This window comes from Sus scrofa, chromosome 8, assembly GCF_054392235.1.
Source record: "Sus scrofa isolate SSC_HxYL_T2T_F1_AM1 chromosome 8, Sscrofa_HxYL_maternal_Yorkshire_Landrace_v2.0, whole genome shotgun sequence".
In the NCBI taxonomy this organism is placed as follows: Eukaryota; Metazoa; Chordata; class Mammalia; order Artiodactyla; family Suidae; genus Sus; species Sus scrofa.
In genome coordinates this window covers 74,052,618-74,073,623 of record NC_139390.1, presented here as the reverse complement: position 1 = coordinate 74,073,623, position 21,006 = coordinate 74,052,618, and the positions used below count along the sequence as shown (strand labels likewise).

General features: G+C 43.5%; 1 protein-coding gene across 3 annotated transcripts in view; it reads right to left on the bottom strand.

Annotated features, from left to right (window-relative positions):
- MOB1B (MOB kinase activator 1B) overlaps window positions 1-20,151 on the bottom strand; it is a 54,617-nt gene extending 34,466 nt beyond the window's left edge. For 2 of the 3 annotated variants that reach the window (XM_003129073.5, XM_084972455.1), the window contains exon 1: window positions 19,956-20,151. In XM_003129073.5, the coding sequence (XP_003129121.1) occupies window positions 19,956-19,969 (14 nt within the window). In that variant the 5' untranslated portion in view covers window positions 19,970-20,151. Of the gene's footprint in view, window positions 1-8,240; window positions 8,370-19,955 lie in introns of all 3 variants that reach the window. The other variant, XM_021100593.2, reaches the window with a different exon arrangement.
- Between the last annotated feature and the right edge of the window lie 855 nt (window positions 20,152-21,006).

Below are 21,006 nucleotides of genomic sequence, written 5' to 3'. Positions count from 1 at the left end.
CACAGGATCTGAGACTTGTCTGTGACCCACACCACAGCTCGTGGCAAAGCTGAATCCTAACCCAGTGATCAAGGCCAGGGATGGAACCCACATCCTCATGGATACTAGTCGGGTTCTTAATCCACTGAGCCACAACGGGAACTCCAGCAGGCACATTTTTAAAAACAATCTTCAAACTACTAATTCCATTTCCTCTCCTCACATCTCTTCTAATTTATATGAATAGTTAGTACTGCATTAAGGAAAAATACAATTTCCCCCAAAAGGTTGCCAAACACACTCATACTTTCCGAAAGGCATATATGCACCAGCAAAAGTTAGAAATTGTCAAAATCAAGTAGAATGTATTATATAAATAATAAAGCTAAAGGCTAAAAGTTATGAGTAACAAAAAGTAATCTTGATTCAGAACAAACATATCTCTATTTACACTTCTGCCTTACATCTTTCTAAAATCACTATTATTATTGGTGATTCTATTGCTGTTACTGTTAATGTCAGGAGAGTTAAAAAGAAAAAAAAAAAAAAAAAAAAGGGAGTTCCTGTCATGGCACAGTGGTTAATGAATCCGACTAGGAACCATGAGGTTGCGGGTTCCATCCCTGGCCTTGCTCAGTGGGTTGAGGATCTGGTGTTGCCGTGAGCAGTGGTGTAGGTCACAGACATGGCTTGGATCTGCACTGCTGTGGCTCTGGTGTAGACCAGCGGCTACAGCTCCGATTAGACCCCTAGCCTGGGAACCTTCATATGCGGAGGGAAGTGGCCCTAGTAAAGGCAAAAAGACCAAAAAACAAACAAACAAACAAACAAAAAACACCTCTTAATGTTGCTGGAAAGCAAGAAAGAAGGCCAAAAGCAGATCAGAAATTGAAAAAATCTGATAAGATTAAAAAAATTGATGAGGGAGTTCCCATTGTGGTGCAGCGGGAATGAATCAGACTAGCAACCACAAGGGGTTTGATCCTGGCCTTGTTCAGTGGGTTAAGGATCTGGCGTTGCCGTGAGCTGTGATGTAGGTTGCAGATAAGGCTCCGATCTGGTGTGGCTGTGGCGCAGGCCAGCAGCCGAAACTCTGATTCAACCCCTAGCCTGGGAACCTCCACATGCTGCAAGTAGGGCCCTAAAAAAGAAAAAAAAAACTGATGAGATATAGTGACAGAGAAGGTCTTAAAAAACCTAGCCTAGAACATGCCCACTGGAAGACTCAGTGAAGGTAAGAGTGGTTCCCACTGTGCTACAGGCTCAGCATCTGGACTGCAGGAGAGGGAAAGGACCCTGAGACTCTTTAGGAATCATACAAGACCTTGATTCAGTCTTTGAGCAGGTGAATCCCAGTGCCCTCCTCTGCAGGCCTTCTTCTGAGAAGCAGGCAAGTGGCAGCAAGTATTTAACATTAGGCTAAATAAAGCTCAGCACTTTCAGGGGAGGAGGTTCCTCTATAAGCAATTTATTAAGATTAAAAATTCTGCTCTGTGAAAGACACTGTAAGCCACAGACTGGGAGAAAATATTCACAAATCATATATCTGATAAAGGACTTATTATAAAATATATAAAAGGTTCTTAAAATTCAACAATAAGAAAACAACCCAACAAAGAAATGGGCAAAAGATATGGACAAATCCCACCACAGAAGATATACAGATGGCAAATACACATATGAAAAGATGCTCAACATCATCTGTCATCAGGAAATTACCAATTTAAACAAAGAGATACCACTACCCACCTATGAAAGGGACCACAATCCAAAAAACCAACAATACCAAAAGCTGGTGAGAATGCAGAGCAATATTCATTGCTGGCAGGGATGCAAAATGGCACAGACACTGTGGAAGACAGTCTGGTAATTTGCTACAACATTCAACAGAATCTTTCCATACAATCCATCAATTCCAGTCTCAGGTATATAACCAATTGAGCTGAAAAATCTATGTCCACCCAAAAGCCTGCCTCTGAATGTTTACAGAAACTTCAATCACAAGTGCCAAAGGTGGAAGCAACCCAGATGCCCTTCAATAGGTGAACTGACAAACTGTAATATAGCCATAAAATGGAATATTATGTCCAGGGATTTAAAAGAAATGAACTATGGAGTCAAAAAAATATAAAACAAAAAACACGAGGGAATTCCCGTTATGGTGCAATGGTTAATAAATCCGACTAGGAACCATGAGGTTGCGGGTTCCATCCCTGGCCTTGCTCAGTGGGTTAAGGATCCAGCGTTGCCGTGAGCTGTGGTGTAGGTTGCAGACTCGGCTCAGATCCCGCATTGCTATGGCTGTGGTGTAGGCCGGTGGCGACAGCTCCGATTCAACCCCTAGCCTGGGAACCTCTATATGCCGCAGGAGCGGCCCTATAAAAGCCAGAAAGACAAAAGAAAAAGAGAGAAAAAAAAAAAAAATGAAGACACCTTATGTGAATATTGCTAAGTGAAAGAAGGCAGACTGACAAAGCTACACAGTGTGTGATTTCAAGTACAAGGCCCTCAGGAGAAGCTATAGAGGCAGTAAGATAATCAGTGCTCGCTTGGGGTTTGGAGGAAGAGAAGAGAGATGACTAGGTATACGCCCAAGAAAACAGACACATAGGTCCACAAAAACTTGGTCTTTCACGTTCACACAACCATTAGTCATGAGACAAAAAGTGGAAGCAGCTCAGAAGTCCATCAATTGATGTGTTGATAAATAAAATTTGGTATATCCATACAATGGAATATCATTTGGCCATAAAGAAGTACTTTAACATGGGTAAATCTCTACGATATTATTATGCTAAGTGAAAAAACTCAGAAACAAAATATGTAGTGTCACATATTTCATGATTTCATTTATTGTTTTGTTTTATTTTTCGTTTTTTAGGCTGCCCCGATGCATACAAAATTCATGGGCCAAGGATCAGATCTGAGCCATAGTTGCAACTAAAACCGCAGCTGCGGCAATGCCAGATCCTTAACCCACTGTGCAGGGTCGGAGATCAAACCTGCATCCCAGAGCTCCCAAGACACTGCCGATCCTGTTGCACCACAGCAGGAACTCCATATGATTCCATTTACATGAACTGTCCAGAACAGAAAAATCCACTGAAAGAGAAAGTACACTAGTGGTTGCCAGGAGAAATTGAAGGAGACTACTAATGATACAAAGTTTCTCTTAGGGGTGATGAAAATGTCCTGGAATCAGAGCCTGTGATGGTTGCACACCTTTATGAATATTATACCAAATCCACTGAATTGCACACCTTCAAGGATGAATTTCATAGTATGTGAATTACAGTTCAATTTTTTAAATGTTTAAAGAAAAATCTTTACTATTAAAAAAATAAGGTGGAGTTCTCTTGTAGCACAGCGGGTTAAGGATCTGGCGTTGGGTTGCTGCTGTGGTGCAGGTTTCATCTCTTGCTCAGGAACTTCCACATGTGGCAGGCATGGCCAAAAAAATTAAATAAGTACTTCCCAATAAAGTCCCTCCCCACCTCAATAAGTCAGTTTCTTTCATCCATTTATTCACTCTTGCATTCTTTCATCTGACTAGCATATTCTGACCACCTACTATATTCTAATTAGCTGTTCTAAGCACCGCCCTGGGACACAGCACCAAATAAGAGACAAGATCCCTACTCTAATGGTGGGGAGAGGGGGAACAAAACACGAAACCAACAAAACACTGCTGGGCAGTGGCAAGTGCTATGGTGAAAATAACAGAATGATGTGACAAATAATGTGATATGACAAGGCACTATATTAGATTAGGTGTTTACAGAAGGCCTTCCCAAGACCCAGAAAGCTGAGAAGAAGGAACTGGCCATATGACAATCTGGGGAAGAGGGAAGAACATTCAAAACTTATAGGATAGGAGTTCCCGTCGTGGCACAGTGGTTAACGAATCCGACTAGGAACCATGAGGTTGCGGGTTCGATCCCTGGCCTTGCTCAGTGGGTTAAGGATCCAGCGTTGCCATGAGCTGTGGTGTAGGTTGCAGACGAGGCTCGGATCCCACGTTGCTGTGGCTCTGGTGTAGGCCGGTGGCTACAGCTCCGATTAGACCCCTAGCCTGGGAACCTCCATATGCCATGGGAGCAGCCCAAGAAATGGCAAAAAGACAAAAAAAACTTATAGGATAAAACAGCACAAAAGTGACTTTCTCAGGAAAAGTAGTAAAAAGGTATTTTAGGACATCAGGAATAATGCTAACAATGGTATAAGAAATCAGAAAGGCCTGTAGGACCACACTAGCTAAGATTTTAGAGGCCAGAGCATGGAATTTAGATTATCATTTTAAGTGTAAATGGGCAGCCATTGGAGTTCTTTTTAAAAAAACAGAAGTAAAACATGACATCATTTAATGTTCTATAAAAGGTCATTCTGGTTGCCATGGGAGAGGCAAAAGTGGAAATAAAGAAGCCAGTTGGGAATTTACTACAAAGAAGAGAGAACAATGGCTTAGACTGATGGGGATGGAAAGATGAGGCCAGATTCCCTCATTTGCAGGTAGATTCAGTAGGGCTCACTTTGGATTTAAGGATTTGTACAGAGTGGTAAAGAAGAGAGAATCAAGGAAGACTCCTAGATGATTTTCAGCCTCAAGCAGGAAGAAAACAGGTCATGTATTGAGATACATTTGGGGAGATGGATTCTGGACATAAACTTGGGATATCTATCAGACATCCAAATGGATAAGTTAGGTAGGCAGCTGTACATACACAGGCTCTGGCTCAGGCTCTGAGGAAGGATCAGACTGAAGGTAACCAATACTCTTGGCATCCTCACTGCTTAGCACAGTGCAAAAGATCCACTGGTAAATTATTAAAATGAGTATTTTATAAGTTATAAGAAATCCTGTAATAAAGAAAATTGTTTGTAGTTTAGATTTCCTAAACAACTTCAATCATGGAAACTTTTCTTCCCCATGTTAACATCTTGTTCTTTAATACATATTAGAGACCACTGCACTAGCACATTAAACCAAGTGGGTAACTTCCCAATTTACAGCATACGTGTAGCACTTCAATTTTATAAAGTGCAACTCCATGACTACATAAAAGAACAGGTCAAGGGTTGATCAATTCACTATTTATGTAATACTCCATAAAATGTTATAATCTAATCCTTAGAAAATAATAAAGCACTTTACAAGAAAAGGCCAATTAGTTTCTACATCTGTGAAGTAACATGAAGTATCATCTCAGCTATAGATGAAGGCACAAAAGTTTAATCATTCATCTCTGGTCACCCTCTGAGCTTCTGAGTTGTATATAGGTTTCTGTTTCCTTTGCCCAACATTAAATTCATTATTCTAGTCAGTACATAGGAGATTTTAGGAAGTGCCTACAGTCGAATGTCTAGGTGATTTCCATGCAACAGCAGTAACTGCATTTTCTGAATCTTATTTACTGTGCTGGACTGTTAGAAACCAAAAATTTGCATGTGCAGAGCTCAGAATGAGCATCAATCTGCAATTGACTTTGCAGTAATTCCAAATATACTGGTATTTCTACCAAGAAACACCTAGGGAGCTTAAACACCACTTCTTTTATAAAAACTTTTCCTAGGAGTTCTCGTCATGGCTCAGTGGTTAATGAATCTGACTAGGAACCATGAGGTTACAGGTTCGGTCCCTGGCCTTGCTTAGTGGGTTAAAGATCTGGTGTTGCCATGAGCTGTGGTGTAGGTCGCAGACCTGGCTCGGATCTGGCGTTGCTGTGACCGTGGCGTAGGCCGGTGGCTACAGCTCCGATTAGACCCCTAGCCTGGGAACCTCCATATGCCGAGGGAGTGGCCCTAGAAAAGGCAAAAAGATTAAAAAAAATTTTTTTTAATTAAAAAAAAACTTTTCCTAACCTTCCATTAAAAATTCTCCATTCTCTCTTGTGTCTCATTGTAGCTTAAAGTACCTGTATAACACTTAACATATTTGTGCTTGTTCTCGTTCAAGATAGCTCTTTAAAATGAGAGGCTGTGTCCTCTTCATTTTTTTTTTTTTTTTTTTTTTTTTTGTCTTTTTGCCATTTCTTGGGCCGCTCCCGCTACATATGGAGGTTCCCAGGCTAGGGGTCCAATCGGAGCTGTAGCTGCCAGCCTACGCCAGAGCCACAGCAATGCGGGATCCGAGCCGCGTCTGCAACCTACACCACAGCTCACAGCAACACCGGATCGTTAACCCACTGAGCAAGGCAAGGGACTGAACCCGCAACCTCATGGTTCCTAGTCGGATTCGTTAACCACTGCGCCATGACAGGAACTCCTCCTCTTCATTTTTGTATCTGCAGTGCCTATTATGATCTCTGGCATAAAGGCAAAGAATCTGGAGTAAAGATCCAGCTTCTGATCTTGTCTCTGTAACTTACTAGCTATGAAATCAGCCTGGACATGATATCACAGTTCTGCAGGACCATACACAATACAGGAAATGACACTTAAAAATGTTCAGTGGGGGAGTTCCCGTCGTGGCGCAGTGGTTAACGAATCCGACTAGGAACCATGAGGTTGCGGGTTCGGTCCCTGCCCTTGCTCAGTGGGTTAACGATCCGGCGTTGCCGTGAGCTGTGGTGTAGGTTGCAGACGCAGCTCGGATCCCGCGTTGCTCTGGCTCTGGCGTAGGCCAGTGGCTACAGCTCCGATTGGACCCCTAGCCTGGGAACTTCCATATGCCGTGGGAGCGGCCCAAGAAATAGCAAAAAAAAAAAAAAAAAAGAAATGAAAAAAATGCTCAGTGGGGAGTTCCAGTTGTAGCTCAGGAGGTTAAGGACACAATGTTGACTCTGTGAGGAGGCGGGTTCAATCCCTGGCCTGGCTCAGTGAACCTGCTGAGACTCTGGGATCTTGTGATTCCCCAAGGCTACACGTAGTTATATAAACAAATTCTAATGAGACTAATCTTTTTTTCTTTTAATTTTTTTTTTTTCTTTATACGGCTGCACCTGTGGCATATGGAGGTTCCCAGGCTAGGGGGTCCAATCGGAACTGTAGCCACCGATCTACACCACAGCCACAGCAATGCCAGATTCTAGCTATGTCTGCAACCTACACCACAGCTCGTGGCAACGCCAGATCCTTAACCCACTGATCGAGGCCAGGGATCAAACCTGTGTCCTCATGGCTCCTAGTCGGATTCGTTTCCGCTGTGCTACGACGGGATCTCTAATAAGTCATATCATATAAAATTTTTGTTTCCAAGTATGTAATATATTATAGGCATATGCTAGATGGTAGAGATTTAAAAATAGTTTTTAAAACTGTTGCATCTTCAAAGAGGTCGCATTCTCTGCTAAGGAAGAAAGGCCTGAAAACTGACAATACAGTATCTTTTTGATATGGGCTACATTAAGGACTAGAGAGGACAGTGAAATGGTAGCTAACAAATTGGGAAGTGGCACAGGTCAGGAAAAAAGAGGTGGCTTCTAAACTAAAGAAACGGGGGTGGAATGGAGAAGGGCAGTCTAGCCAGAACAGCAGAATAGCATTTACAAAGGCAGGCAGAGGGGGAGAAAGGCATTGTAAGAAATACTAATAAAATAGCTAAAGGCTGCTGTGAGGGGAAAGAAGAGAGGAGGGAGCAGATGAGGCTGGAGTGGTAAGCAAACACCACTGTTAGGGGGGTTCTCTGTGCCTTGGGTCTTTGCCAGCCACCTCCCGCCCATCCAGTTGCTCCCTGAGAAGCCCAAGGGAACTGGAGGAAGAAAGTGGGCCAAGAGATTCTGGCCACCTCCTTTCCCTATTCAAAACCACAATGCTGAAGTGTAGTAAGAGAGACAGCAGTGCCAAAATCAAGCAGGGCAGGCCCCCAAATCCATCCAAAAAGAAATAGCCTCTGCCTAAAAATACAGTAGCACATATCTGCAAAACTCCTGCTGTTGTGCATACATGAACATACTAGACACATCTTATCACTTTTATAAATACCAAATGCAACTACTTCACACATATACCCAAAGAAATGTGTATACTCAATGGGATATCAATAATCTTTAACCTTCATTAACCAGTGGACTTAAAACTAATGAATTCAAAACTGTTGAAAAGTACATCCATATAACATGCTGGTCTCCAATTTAAAGACTCTTGAGGACAGAAACTACATCCTATTTATTTCTGAACCCTCACCTCTCTCCTCCTACCACCAGCACCTAACATTTTGCTTATACACAGAAGATTACAATAAATATGTACTGTCATTATGCAGCAATACCATGCATTTGTTAAAATAGTTAAACAAAATTTGGATGCAGAAAAAGTTTACATACTGGACTTGGGAATTTCACGAGCAAGGATAATCATAGTGTTTGTACAGGGCTCTCCGGTTGTTGAAAACCTCCGTTTACATTCTCTCATTCAATTTTCACATCTACCCAATGGAATAGGAATTTCTTTCCCTGGTAAAGAGAGTAAATAGAGAAGAAACTAAGTGATGTGCCCAAGGTCGTGTGGCTAGTGACAGACCAAAAACTCTGAAACCCAGGTCTCCTTACTCAAAGGCTGTTCTTTCCATGACAACCTTCAGTCAATCAAAAATATTTATATATTGAGGACATATTCTCCAAGCAATGTACTAACATGCTGGGAAATACAACAGTGAACAAATGTTACAACACAGTCCAGGAAGGGGGGAAAGACCTTAAATAGTAATAAATAATTACAATGTGCAAAGACGACCAGAGAATCTAAACTTGAGGCCTACTAAGGAAAATATATATATGTTCACTGAGATTTGTTAAAGATGGTAAGACAGACTTTATTCAGGAGTGAGATAGGCATAGGGACCACTGCAGTGGTACTTCTCAGCAGGGGACAGAGACTGGGTTCAGCTCCAAATACAGCGTGGGCAAGTGGGAATTTATAACCAAGGAGCAAGGTCCAGGGGTGAGTGGACATAAAATTACTAAGAGGAAATTACCAGGGTAAAAGGGACTCTGGTTAAACTGACCTAACAAGATTCTTGCTAAAGACAGGCCGAGACTGATTATAATCACCTGGGCATGGTGGTGGAGGAGGAAGCTGATCAGATACTGAGGGTAGCAGGGGATTCTAGTTAAACTTACTAGAGCGTTCCTGCTAAAACTACACTCTACAATTAAGAGCACAGATGGGCCTAGGAGAAGGTTTAAGAAAGTGTCGTCAAGCAAAGAATCTTCATCAGGGCCTCAGAGTCTCTCCAGGACAGAAGTAGTATTATGTTGAATCCCAAGGATTTTTCCTCACTTTATTTTATATCATACACAGGCATCCACTCTACTAACTATTGCCTAAGGCTTCTCCAACTTGAAGGTGCTTTTCACCTAAGGACCTTATGAAAAATGTATTCGAATTCAAGGATTAGAGCCTGAAAGCTTGCATTTCTAAGATACTCCCAGGTGATGCCAAAACTCCACACTTTAAGAGTCTAAAGTAGACTTCTTGGAGTTCCTGCTGTGGCACAATGGGTTCAACAGTATCTCTGCAGCACCAGGTTGCAGGTTCGATCCCTGGTGCTTCAGGATCTGGCATTGCCACGACTGTGGTGTAGGTTGCAACTGCAGCTCAGATCTGTTTCCTGGCCCAGGAACTCCATATGCTGCAGAGCAGCCAAAAAAAAGAAAATAAATGAATAAATTATAAAGTAGACTTCTCAAGAGTTATAGTTATGCATAGATATTGGTCTCCTAGGTCCTGGGGATGACCTTCTGTCACCACAGGGTCAAGAGTAGCCTTTCTTCCCAACAGTGCTAAATAAAATGACAGTGGTACTTTCCTTTTCTAAATATTGAATGACCAAAAAAAAAAAGTAAAGATATCTCTAGAACCTATAGTTATCACTAAACAACATAGTCCCAACACCTTATAAATATGTTACCACTTGAGCAAAAGCTAAAATTAATGCAGCACAACTGAGGAACATTTTGGTTCCCAAAACTCTAGCCACCTAGAATACACTTTTGGGGGAAGTTCCCGCAGTGGCTCAGTGGTTAATGAATCTGACTAGGAACCATAAGGTTTCGGGTTTGATCCCTGGCCTTGCTCAGTGGGTTAAGGATCCACCGTTGCCATGAGCTGTGGATATGGCATTGCTGTGGCTCCAGCATAGGCCAGCAGCTGCAGTTCCGATTGGACCCCTCATCTGAGAACCTCCATATGCCACCGGTGCATCCCTAGAAAAAGACAAAAAGAAAAAAAAAAAATATATATATATATATATACTTTTTGGTATAGTTCAGCTCTAACTATAACTGAAGAAAAAATAAATTTATTTCAGTCCTTGATAACTTGCCATTTCCCAAATTAAAAATTGAGAAGGTTAACAAAGGACTGATTAAAAGAATGAACATCTGGCAGAGAAGACAGCTTGGGGAGTCCTTAACCATGGGGTACAGACACAAGCATCAGTCCTCCAAACCACACTGTGCTCTGGTCTGGAGGCTTCAGTTTTGACAAATCAGTTTGTTGTTCATGGACTCAAACATGTAATTTTTAAGGATTGAAAATAAGAGAACCAGCTGAACATTCAGCAGAAAGTGGGGAGAATGAAACCAGGCATATGTGAGTAAAACCTATAACCAGCAGGGAGTTTTTAAACAAAGAGCTATTTCAGTAGTTAAATCCAATGCTACAGGGCACCAGCAAACAGATTCTCCAAAGAGGAGGTCACACTGCTGCCCATCTGTCTGGAACATGATCTGGGCACCAAGATACCAGCAAAGTTCCCATAAAAGACTTTTATCCCACTGCTTCCACTTTAGTCTATATTTACACTGAACTGCTAAGAAAATAAGTTAAACCGTTAACTATTTCTACAAAGAAACACACAAAAATTAATACTACAATTATTGAATTAGTCTCATCAAATTTCAATGTGAGAACAACAAAAGAACTTAGGAGGAAAAAAAAACAATAATGGTGTTCCCACTGTGGTGCAACAGAATTGGTGGCATCTTGGCAGTGCTGGGACACAGGTTCAACCCTCGGCCAGGCCCAGTAGGTTAAGAATCCTGCATTGCCAAAGCTGCGGCTCGGATCTGATCCCTGACCTAAGAACTCCATATGCCTCAGTGCGGCCAAAAAAGGAAAAAGAAAAAGAAAATAAAACAATACTATCAATAAAAGAAGATCCGATCTTTTCATTACAAAGAACAATTAGGTTACTATTGCCCAAATAATGTTTGTTTACCTTCAAACTCTTGCTTTTAAATTCTAGCTTTAGAAAATCAAAGTAGCGCTGATACATATAACAATAAACCTACAGAAACTGGCTATGATTTAGTAATCAGAAAAAATGACTGTGTTTATAAAAAATAACAGCTACAAGCAACCATCACACTGTTGAGATACTGACAGTATCACTGCTGCACACAATTACAATTTACTGAGCAAGGCCTTTTACATTCAGTGTCTCTAATCCTCCCAACATCTCTGAGATAAACACAGGATCTATGGAGGAAACATAAGATACTATCACACTCATACCACACACAGTGGCATCTCTGACTGCTTTCATCCTTAGTATGACTGAAGCAGGGGCCCACACCTGCTCTGGAGAGGAATTATGTTGGCTGGATGACAGCTGGAGGAGAACAGCTACATATACAGAGGTCTGAACAAAAAGGTATATTGTGGATAACAGGAGCCAGGTTTCCCTGACAAAGGAGAAAGTGAAAAATTCATAAAGGGATAAGACTAGAATGAGCCTGTGCTCAGAATTACAGGCATTAATGTGAATTTAATTGATATACATGGATAGGTATAGGAAAAAATAGCTCAAAGCAGCAAAACATCTACAGTAAGAAGCACACCTGTCACCTAAATTCTGGTTTCCAAATACTATTCTCACTGGCCAGAACTAAGGCCCTTAGAGAAATGGCCAGTTACAGGGCTGGGGCAGAGGCTGTTCACGATAAACCTGGAACATCCGGTTATGCCAGAAGATAAGGGGCTGCTCAGGGAAAGACAGGAGCAAATCAAAGGCACCCAGAAGCCAGTCCGAACAGGACTCCCACTAGCCAAAACTGAGACAATCTAGGCACCAAAATAAATAATAGTACTTACACATCATAACTCATTAAATAAAACAGGAAACCATGAGCCCACACTGATATTAAAGAAATAAATAAATGGGAAGAATAAGTGTTCCTTTATAGAAAGAATGTCAAATAATGTAAAAGCTATGACAGAATTAGAACATTGGCATGCATCACAATCATAATACAGTGAAAAAATATCAATGGACAGTAAAACCAGTAGGTGAAAATGGAATGAGGAATAGGATAGTTGGATAGTCTCAAATACTTCCCAACAAAATATTAACTACAAAGAGAAAAAGTATATAATAACTTCATGGTGGAGAATCTTTATAGACAATCTAATCAAATGAATCACCTCCAATAATGGACACACATTATGCACACCTGATAAGATACTGTAAACACACATCACTTCTGGGAGTTCCCACCGTGGCTCAGTGGTTAACGAATCCAACCAGGAACCATGAGGTTGCGGGTTCGATCCCTGGCCTTGCTCAGTGGGTTAAGGATCTGGCTTTGCCATGAGCTGTGGTGTAGGTTGCGGATGCGGCTTGGATTCCGTGTTGCTGTGGCTCTGGCATAGGCCAGCAGCTGCATCTCTGATTCAACCCCTAGCCTGGGAACCTCCATATGCCTCAGGAGCAGCCCAAGAAATAGCAAAAAGACCAAAAAAAAAAAAAAAACAACAACAACAACAACAAAAAAAACCCACACATCACTTCCGTGACTTTTTTTTGCTTTTTAGGGCCACACCAAGGCATATGGAAGTTCCCAGGCTAGGGTTCGAATCAGAGCAACAGCTGCCAGTCTATACCGCAGCCACAGCAACTTGGGATCTGAGCCATGTCTGCAACCGACACTATAGCTCGAGGCAACGTCAGATTCTCAACCCACTGAGTGAGGCCGGGGATCAAACCCACAACCTCATGGTTACTAGTCAGATGCGTTTCCACTGCACCACACTGGGAACTCCTACTTCTGTGATATTTTCACCTCAAGTGCATAATCAGGTCTAACCACACAGAAACATCAGACACTTTCAAACTCAGAGATGTTCTACAACATGACTAGTGTGTAATCCTCAGAAATATACAAAACTCTGGGAGTTCCCGTCATGGCACAGCAGAAACGAATCCGACTAGGAACCATGAGGTTGCAGGTTCGATCCCTGGCCTCACTCAGTGGGTTAAGGATCTGGCGTTGCTGTGAGGTGTGGTACAGACCAGTGGCTACAGTTCTGATTAGACCCCCTAGCCTGGGACCCTCCATATGCTGACAGGTGCAGCCCTAAAAAGACAAAAGACATATACACACAAACACACACACACTTCTGCAGCATATGGATCCCAGGCTAGGCGTCCAATCAGATCTGTAGCTGCTGGCCTACACCACAGCCACAGCAATGTGGGATCCAAGCCGCGTCTGCAACCTATACCACAGCTCAGGCAACACCAGATCCTTAACCCACTGAGTGAAGCCAGGGATCAAACCCAAATCTTCATGGATACTGGTTGGGTTCGTTAACTGCTGAGCCATGATGGAACTCCCAGAAGTATACATTGACATACAGAATTCACAAATGAAAAATCTGGTCTATGTGCAGTAGGGATCCATTTATATATTTTTATTTATTTATTTATTTATTTATTTAATTTTTTTTTTTTGTCTTTTTGTCTTTTGTTGTTGTTGTTGCTATTTCTTGGGCCGCTCCCGCGGCATATGGAGGTTCCCAGGCTAGGGGTTGAATCGGAGCTGTAGCCGCCGGCCTACGCCAGAGCCACAGCAACGCGGGATCCGAGCCACATCTACAACCTACACCACAGCTCACGGCAACGCCGGATCGTTAACCCACTGAGCAAGGCCAGGGACCGAACCCGCAACCTCATGGTTCCTAGTCGGATTCGTTAACCACTGCGCCACGACGGGAACTCCCATTTATATATTTTTAAATACATACAAACAAAACTGAGAACAGATTAGAAAGTGATATCACAAAATATGGTAACTATCTCTGAAGATGTGATTATGAGTGTTTATTTCTTTTTATTATCAGTATTTTGTGATTTCTCCAACATGTGCATGATTTTTATGCTAAGAATGAAAGTCAAAATGATTTTTAACTATTATTTGAGTTTAAAGATTTCTATTTTTTCTTTCACTGTTATATTTTTTTTATGTATGATTCCATAAGAAATGTCCAAATGATTCTCAAAAATCCATAGAGAGAGAAAGCAAAAAATGTTATGAGGACACTGTTATATTCTTTTTTTTTTTTTGGTCTTTTGAGGGCTGCACCTGCGGCATATGGACGTTCCCAAGCTAGGGATCTAATTGGAACTGTTGCTGCCGGCCTAGGTAGGTCTGTGACCTACACCACAGCTCAACGCTGCATACTTAACCCACTGAGCGAGGCCAGGGATGGAACCCACAACCCCATAGTTCCTAGTCAGACTCGTTTCAGCTGTACCACAACGGGAACTCCATATTCTTGATGACCCTTAGAAAACAGTCCTGGAGTTCCCATATGGCTCAGCAAGTTAAAGATCTGGCATTGTCACTGCAGCATCTTGGGTTACTGCAGTGGTGCAGGTTTGATCCCTGGCCCAGGCACAACCAAAAAAGAAAAACAGTCCTAACAATATGGTATTAATACTGGTCATGAAGGACTTCTCTGTTTAAAAACAAGGCCTATCTGAATATCAGTCCTTTTTATAGAATTTATCAGTTATAAATAAGGCAATATGAGGCAGGTTCTCTGGATTTAGACTGCCAGGATTCAAATCCCAGCTACCCCACTGACTGGCTACATAATTTTGAACAAATTATTTAACCTCTCTTTGCCAGTTGCTTTATCTGTAAAAACAGTGTTGCTGCTAGCTATTAAACTGAGTTACTTATTTAAAGCATTTAGTGCCTGGCACATAGTAAGCACTAGCAAGCTATTCTTTTACAGGTGAAGATGCTGGAGCACTAAAATCAGTTAAATCATCTGCCTGAAAACAAAGATGCTGGGATCTGGGGGTGTAGGAGGGCAGTGTTTGGAGGAAAGAAGATAGGAAGAGAGAAGAGAAAAGAGGGAGACAGAGAGAGACACATGTAAACACAGCTAAAACCCTGGGTCTCCTTTCCTAAATTGCTATTGTCTTGAAAATATAAATGGAAACTGCCTAGCATAATGCTCAATACATATTTCCTTCCTTTCTTCCTTCCTTTCCCAACCTCTTTGTTTCTTCCTATACGGAAGCAGACCTGGTTTGTATTCATTCACGTTCCCAAACCACCTTTCCTACAGACTTCTATTTTAAAGTTAACTATATTTGTTTTAACTCTGTTCCAACCAGCTAGCCTTTATTAGGAACTTACAGCTTAGTCTTTTCCTAATCAGATGTTTTTGGAGAATTCCATCAGTCAGAAGAGACTTACAAAGACTTGTAATCTAAAAATGCTAGAAACATAGAGAACACTCTATATACTTTTTTTTTTTTTTTTTTTTGGCAACATGTGGAAGTTCCTGGGGCCAGGGATGGAGCCTTAACTACAGCAGTAACCCAAGCCAAAGCAGTGACAATACAGAGTTCTTAACTGCTAGGCCACCGGGAAACTCCTCAATGTACTTTTTGAGTGTTATTAAGGATCACTCTGATCATTAATTTCCCTGAATTTTATATGCAAAAAAATGTCAGGAGAGGAAAAACTCCGTGTTCTAATTTTACCAAGGCCAAAATCAGGCCAGAAACCTGAAGTTGGTGATTTTACCACTGTAGCAAAAGAGGAGAGTAAGCTATGTTACTGATAGGTCCCATCTAGCTCTCAAATTCTACACCCTCTTGAAGAACCTGAAAATGGACAATTCACAGGCAATTCCATGCCTCCATGATGTTTCCTCTGACTGAAATCTCCCACTTCCCCTTACCCTTTTAGAGAACTCTTATTATACCATCCATTAATTATCCATCACACCTTACACAATGCCTTGCACGCAGCAGGTGCTAAGGATGTGTTTAAAGATCTGAGTCTACAAAGTTAAATTAGGTTCTGTAAAGTTTTTGGATGTACCATCCGGGAATTTAGCTTAATTTGAAGATGCACAGAGGTCAAACTGCAGCACAAACAAAGCTTTGTCCCAGTCAGATTCACACACACAGTGCAAATGTATTCTGAGCCATTTGTACAAAAGCTACACAAAGGTATGGAAATCCTGTGAAATTGGATTGTGATGATAATTATACAACTACAGATGTGAGAAAAAAATAAATAAAAACAAAACAAAACAAAAAAGCTACGCAAAGGTATCACTGCTGCAGATTATCTAAATACCATCTGAGGATTACCTAACCTACCTCACCTTCCTACCTAAAGCCTCTTTATCCTGATCTACTTTGTTCCATGGCATTGACAACCTCCAACCATACTATGTAACATACTGATGTTCAGTGTTCATGGTCATTTACCAGAACATAAGCTTTACTAATGTAGGAATTGTTGTCTGTTTTATTCATAAATGATATCAGTGCCTACACCAGTGCCTGCACAATGAATGATTTTTTTGGGGTGCCGTACCTGTGGCATATGGACATCCCCAGGCTAGGGGTCGAATCAGAGCTGCAAATGCCGGCCTTCACCACAGCCACAGGAATGCCAGGTCCCAGCCAAGTCTTCTACCTACATCACAGTGTGAGGCAACACCGGATCCTTAACCCACTGAGCAAGGCCCGGGATGAAACTTCGTCCTCATGGATGCTAGTCAGGTTCTTAACCCATTGAGCCACAATGGGAACTCCTCGTTGGTTTTGTTTGTTGGGAGTATTTTGTTTGTTTGTTTTGTCTTTTTGCTTTTTCTTGGGCTGCTCCTGTGGCATATGGAGATTCCCAGGCTAGGGGTCTAATCGGAGCCAAGCCGTAGCCACCGGCCCTACGCCAGAGTCACAGCAACGCTGGATCAGAACCAAGTCTGCAACCTACACCACAGCTCACGACAACGCCGGATCCTTAACCCACTGAGCAAGGCCAGGGATTGAACCCACAACCTCATGGTTCCTAGTCAGATTCGTTAACCACTGAACCACGATGGGAACTCCTGTTGGGGTGCTTTTTGTTGTTGTTGTTGTTTGTCTTTTTAGAGCCATACCCGTGGCATATGGAGGTTCCCAGGCTAGGGGTCCAATCGGAGCTGAAACCCCCAGGGTACACCAGAGCCACAGAAACACAGGATCCAAGCGTCTGCAGCCTACACCACAACTCACGGCAACGCCGGGTCCTTAATCCACTGGTCGAGGGCAGGGATCAAACCCATATCCTCATGGATACTAGTCAGGTTCGCTGACTGCCAAGCCATGACAGGAACTCCTTTTTGTTTTTTAAAAGGCTGAACTCATGGCATATGGAAGTTCCTGGGCTAGTGACTGAATCTCAGCCACAGCTGTGGCAACAAAGGATCCTTTAATCCACTGCATGAGGCCAGGAATCAAACCCATGCCTCTGCAGTCACCCAAGCTACTGCAGTCAGCTTCTTTTCTTTTTTTTTTAGGGCCACACCCATGGCACATGGAGGTTCCTGGGCTGGGGGTTGAATTAGAGCTGTAGCTGCCAGCCTACATCACAGCCACGCAAGATCCTCAACCCACTGAGCCGGCCAGGGATCAAACCTGCAACGTCATGGTTACTAGTCGGGTTCGTTAACCACCAAGCCATGATGGGAACTCCCTGCAGTCAGATTCTTAACCCACTGCACCACAGTGGGAACTCCTGAATGATTTTTTTAAATCAATAATTCTTCTATCTTAAAGCCCTCAGGAGTTATGAATCATCACCTTCATAACCCTATCTCACACTGCCCTTATTTCCTCAGCTTCATCCACTTATAACAGCCTTACAAGTAAGCTCCCAAGAACTGGAGGAAAGTGTTTGTATTTAACTCCTAAACTGCAGCTCTTTTTTTTTCTTTGCTTATCTGTTGGTACAGAAATACTATTCAGGAAAGTAACTACACCAGCAAGGAGATAATAACCAAAACTTTGTTCTTTCACTTCTGATAATAAATATACCTATGTATAAGGTCTTCACTTCTGTTTCTAAACTGCTGGTGGAAAAATCAAAACCAAAAAAATGTTAGATTAAATTTTTGGACTGTCAAGCCCACCAGCAAAATATGTTGAGAATTTACTAATTGTTACATGTGACCTGACCGAAAAATTGTGTTCCAAATAGTACAGACCCACTAATGTGCTTATATACAGTAGTTATGGGAAGATTTTTCTTATGTAGCTAATATGCTTCAGGAGAAATGAACTTAAACCACCACATTTCTGTAAGTATTAAATACTGAGCCATGGAAAAGTAGGGTACTATTGTATTTTTATTCAGAAAATACCACCAAAACTTTCTCTATTGCCTAGTTTCAGCTAAATACAGTTCTTCCCTGCTTCAATCAATTTTACCTAGGAGTTCCAAGAAACACAGGCCCTTCAGAAGCAGCCAACGACCGCATCTACATTGCTATTTCAAAGACAGCTTCTAACTTTATGAAGAAACCTAACATGGGTAATGTAAAAACTACTCAAGGTGAGAAGAAGCTGCAAGCCCAAATGCCTGGATATCTTGAGTCAAACTAAAATAGGAAACAAAGACTTCCAAGTTGCTCAGTCATCTCATCTAGCACTATCTATCTGACAAACTCAGAATCCACTTCTAGGATGAGCCTAAGAGAGAGGTTTCACAAGCTCAAACGTGTTAGGCAGGTTGACACAAGCCAGATGTCTCTGTGCTCACTAGAAATATTGGCAAGCTCGCCTGCGGGTTAGCCTTCTGTGATCACTCAGTTTTGCTTAAACACCCTAAAAAGGATTAACATTGGAGATATCAGCTTGTGAAAATAAGGGTTAAATTCTCAAAATTCAGGTATCAATGTGATGACAAAAAATTATGGGATGTGGGGGAAAAAAGAAAACTGGAACAGAAAATATAAATGCTAATTTTCTCCACAACAGTAAAAGACATATAGGGTGGGTTTTAATTCCAATTTTTTATTAGCTTTCTAAGCACAGAAGAAACAGAGATGAATCACAACAAAGCCTTCAAAAAAGTAATTCCCCGGGGTGTGAGGTCCTGTTTTATGAGGACCTGAGGCTTGCCTGCTGCCACCAAACTCCCATCCAGCCACCCTATCTTTCTGCCCATCCACCCTCAACTCGTCTGCAATAAACGATAAGGGAAATAATGACCAGCACTAAATGTGACGTTGAGTTGCTATTTACAAATGATTTGCAAAACAACTCCCCAGTGGACCTAAGCAACCCAGGGCACACACCCAGACCCTACTTGGTGGTTGTCTAAAAGGATAAAGCCTTACTCTTCAGGGGAGCACACCGGCAGGAGGGGGCACCTCGAGAAAGCAAGGCGCTCCAGCCCCCAAGACCCCAGGCTGTCACCAGGGGATCCTGGCCCACAAGCAGCCTCGTTAAAGTGTTACCTTCACAAGACTTATCACCCCAACTTTCCACTCCTAAAACCTAAGTGGGAGTGAAAGGGTCCTGGGGTGAAAGGAGCAAGTAGAAAGCTCTATCTTCTGTGCTCAGAACCTAGAAAAAAGCAATGGGCAGGGCAGACGGAGACGGCAACCGGCACGCGTCGGAAACAGGCCGTGCAGGAGAGTGGGAGGTCTCTAAGCGTGCAAACACACGCAAGAGAGGAACACGAGCAAAGGCTGTGGTGATGCAGAAATGCGGGAGCAGAAATCGGATGTGTCGAGTTTGGGGTCGAGGTAGAGAGAGGGGGCTGGAGGAGTCCCTGCGTGCTCGAAGCGGGTTCGGGAGGCGGCGGCCATCAGGCTCCGCGAGCTCTTGGGTCAGGTTCCCGGAGACCTGCGCGGTGGGGACGCCCGGCGCGAGCAGCGAGAGACAAGGCAGGCGGTGGGGGCCGCGGCCCAGGTCGCCTGAACAAAGCCGGCGCGCGCGGGGTCCGGCTACTCACAACAAGAAGCTCATGTCGGCCGCGGGGCGGGCTGCGGGCTCGGCGGTCGCGAGGCCTCTGGGCGGCGGCGGCGGCCAGGCCAGGCCAGGAGAGGAAGAGAAGGACGAGGACGAAGAGGAGGCGGGGAGCGCCGGCTGCTCGGCGGCCGCAACTTCTTCGGCTCTGCTAGTTCCAATGGCAGGCAGAGGGGGCGGAAGTGGGAAGCGCACGGCTTGAATCACTCAATGGGAGGGGAAGCGAAGGGAGGCGGGGAAAGGGAGGCTCGCCTGCTCCCGGGAGAACAGCGTCGCAGCCGCCGAGCTATTCCCCACCTCCTGGTCCCCAGCCCCTCTCGGCCTCCACCAGCGAGCTCTCGCGAGAGAGGCGCGCGCCCACCCCACCCCTCCCGTTATGGTCCCGGGTCTCTCTTGGTCTGGACACCTTCGCAGCCCTGGACCACGCCCCACGAGTACGCAAGGGCCAGCCCGTGGGTCAGTCCAGTCTACCCGGGTGGGGGTCGTGGCAAAGCACTCGGAGCTGCCTAGAGGTCAGGAAGGAAATGGGCTTCAGCGCCCGCATGTCAGGGTCCTGCAGTGAGGGATGGAATTGCCACCAGAGTTCTGCCCACTGAGTGCCCAGATGAAAGGTTACGGAGTCTCTCTGCTAAGTGTATAAAAAACAGGAGAGAGTTTCATCTGGTTGGAATGGTTAGGGTGTGGTTCCGCCAGATGAGAGGAAAGGATCTAAGTTTTTGGGTTTTTTTTTTGTTTTTTTTTGTCTTTTTGCTATTTCTTTGGGCCGCTCCTGCGGCATATGGAGGTTCCCAGGCTAGGGGTCGAATCGGAGCTGTAGCCACCGGCCTAGCCAGAGCCACAGCAACGCGGGATCCGAGCCGCGTCTGCAACCTACACCACAGGTCACAGCAACGCCCAATCCTTCACCCACTGAACAAGGCCAGGGACCGAACCCGCAACCTCATGGTTCCTAGTCGGATTCGTTAACCACTGCGCCACGACGGGAACTCCCCAAGTTGTCATTTTATGGGCATATTTTAAAACCCTGAACTAGGAGA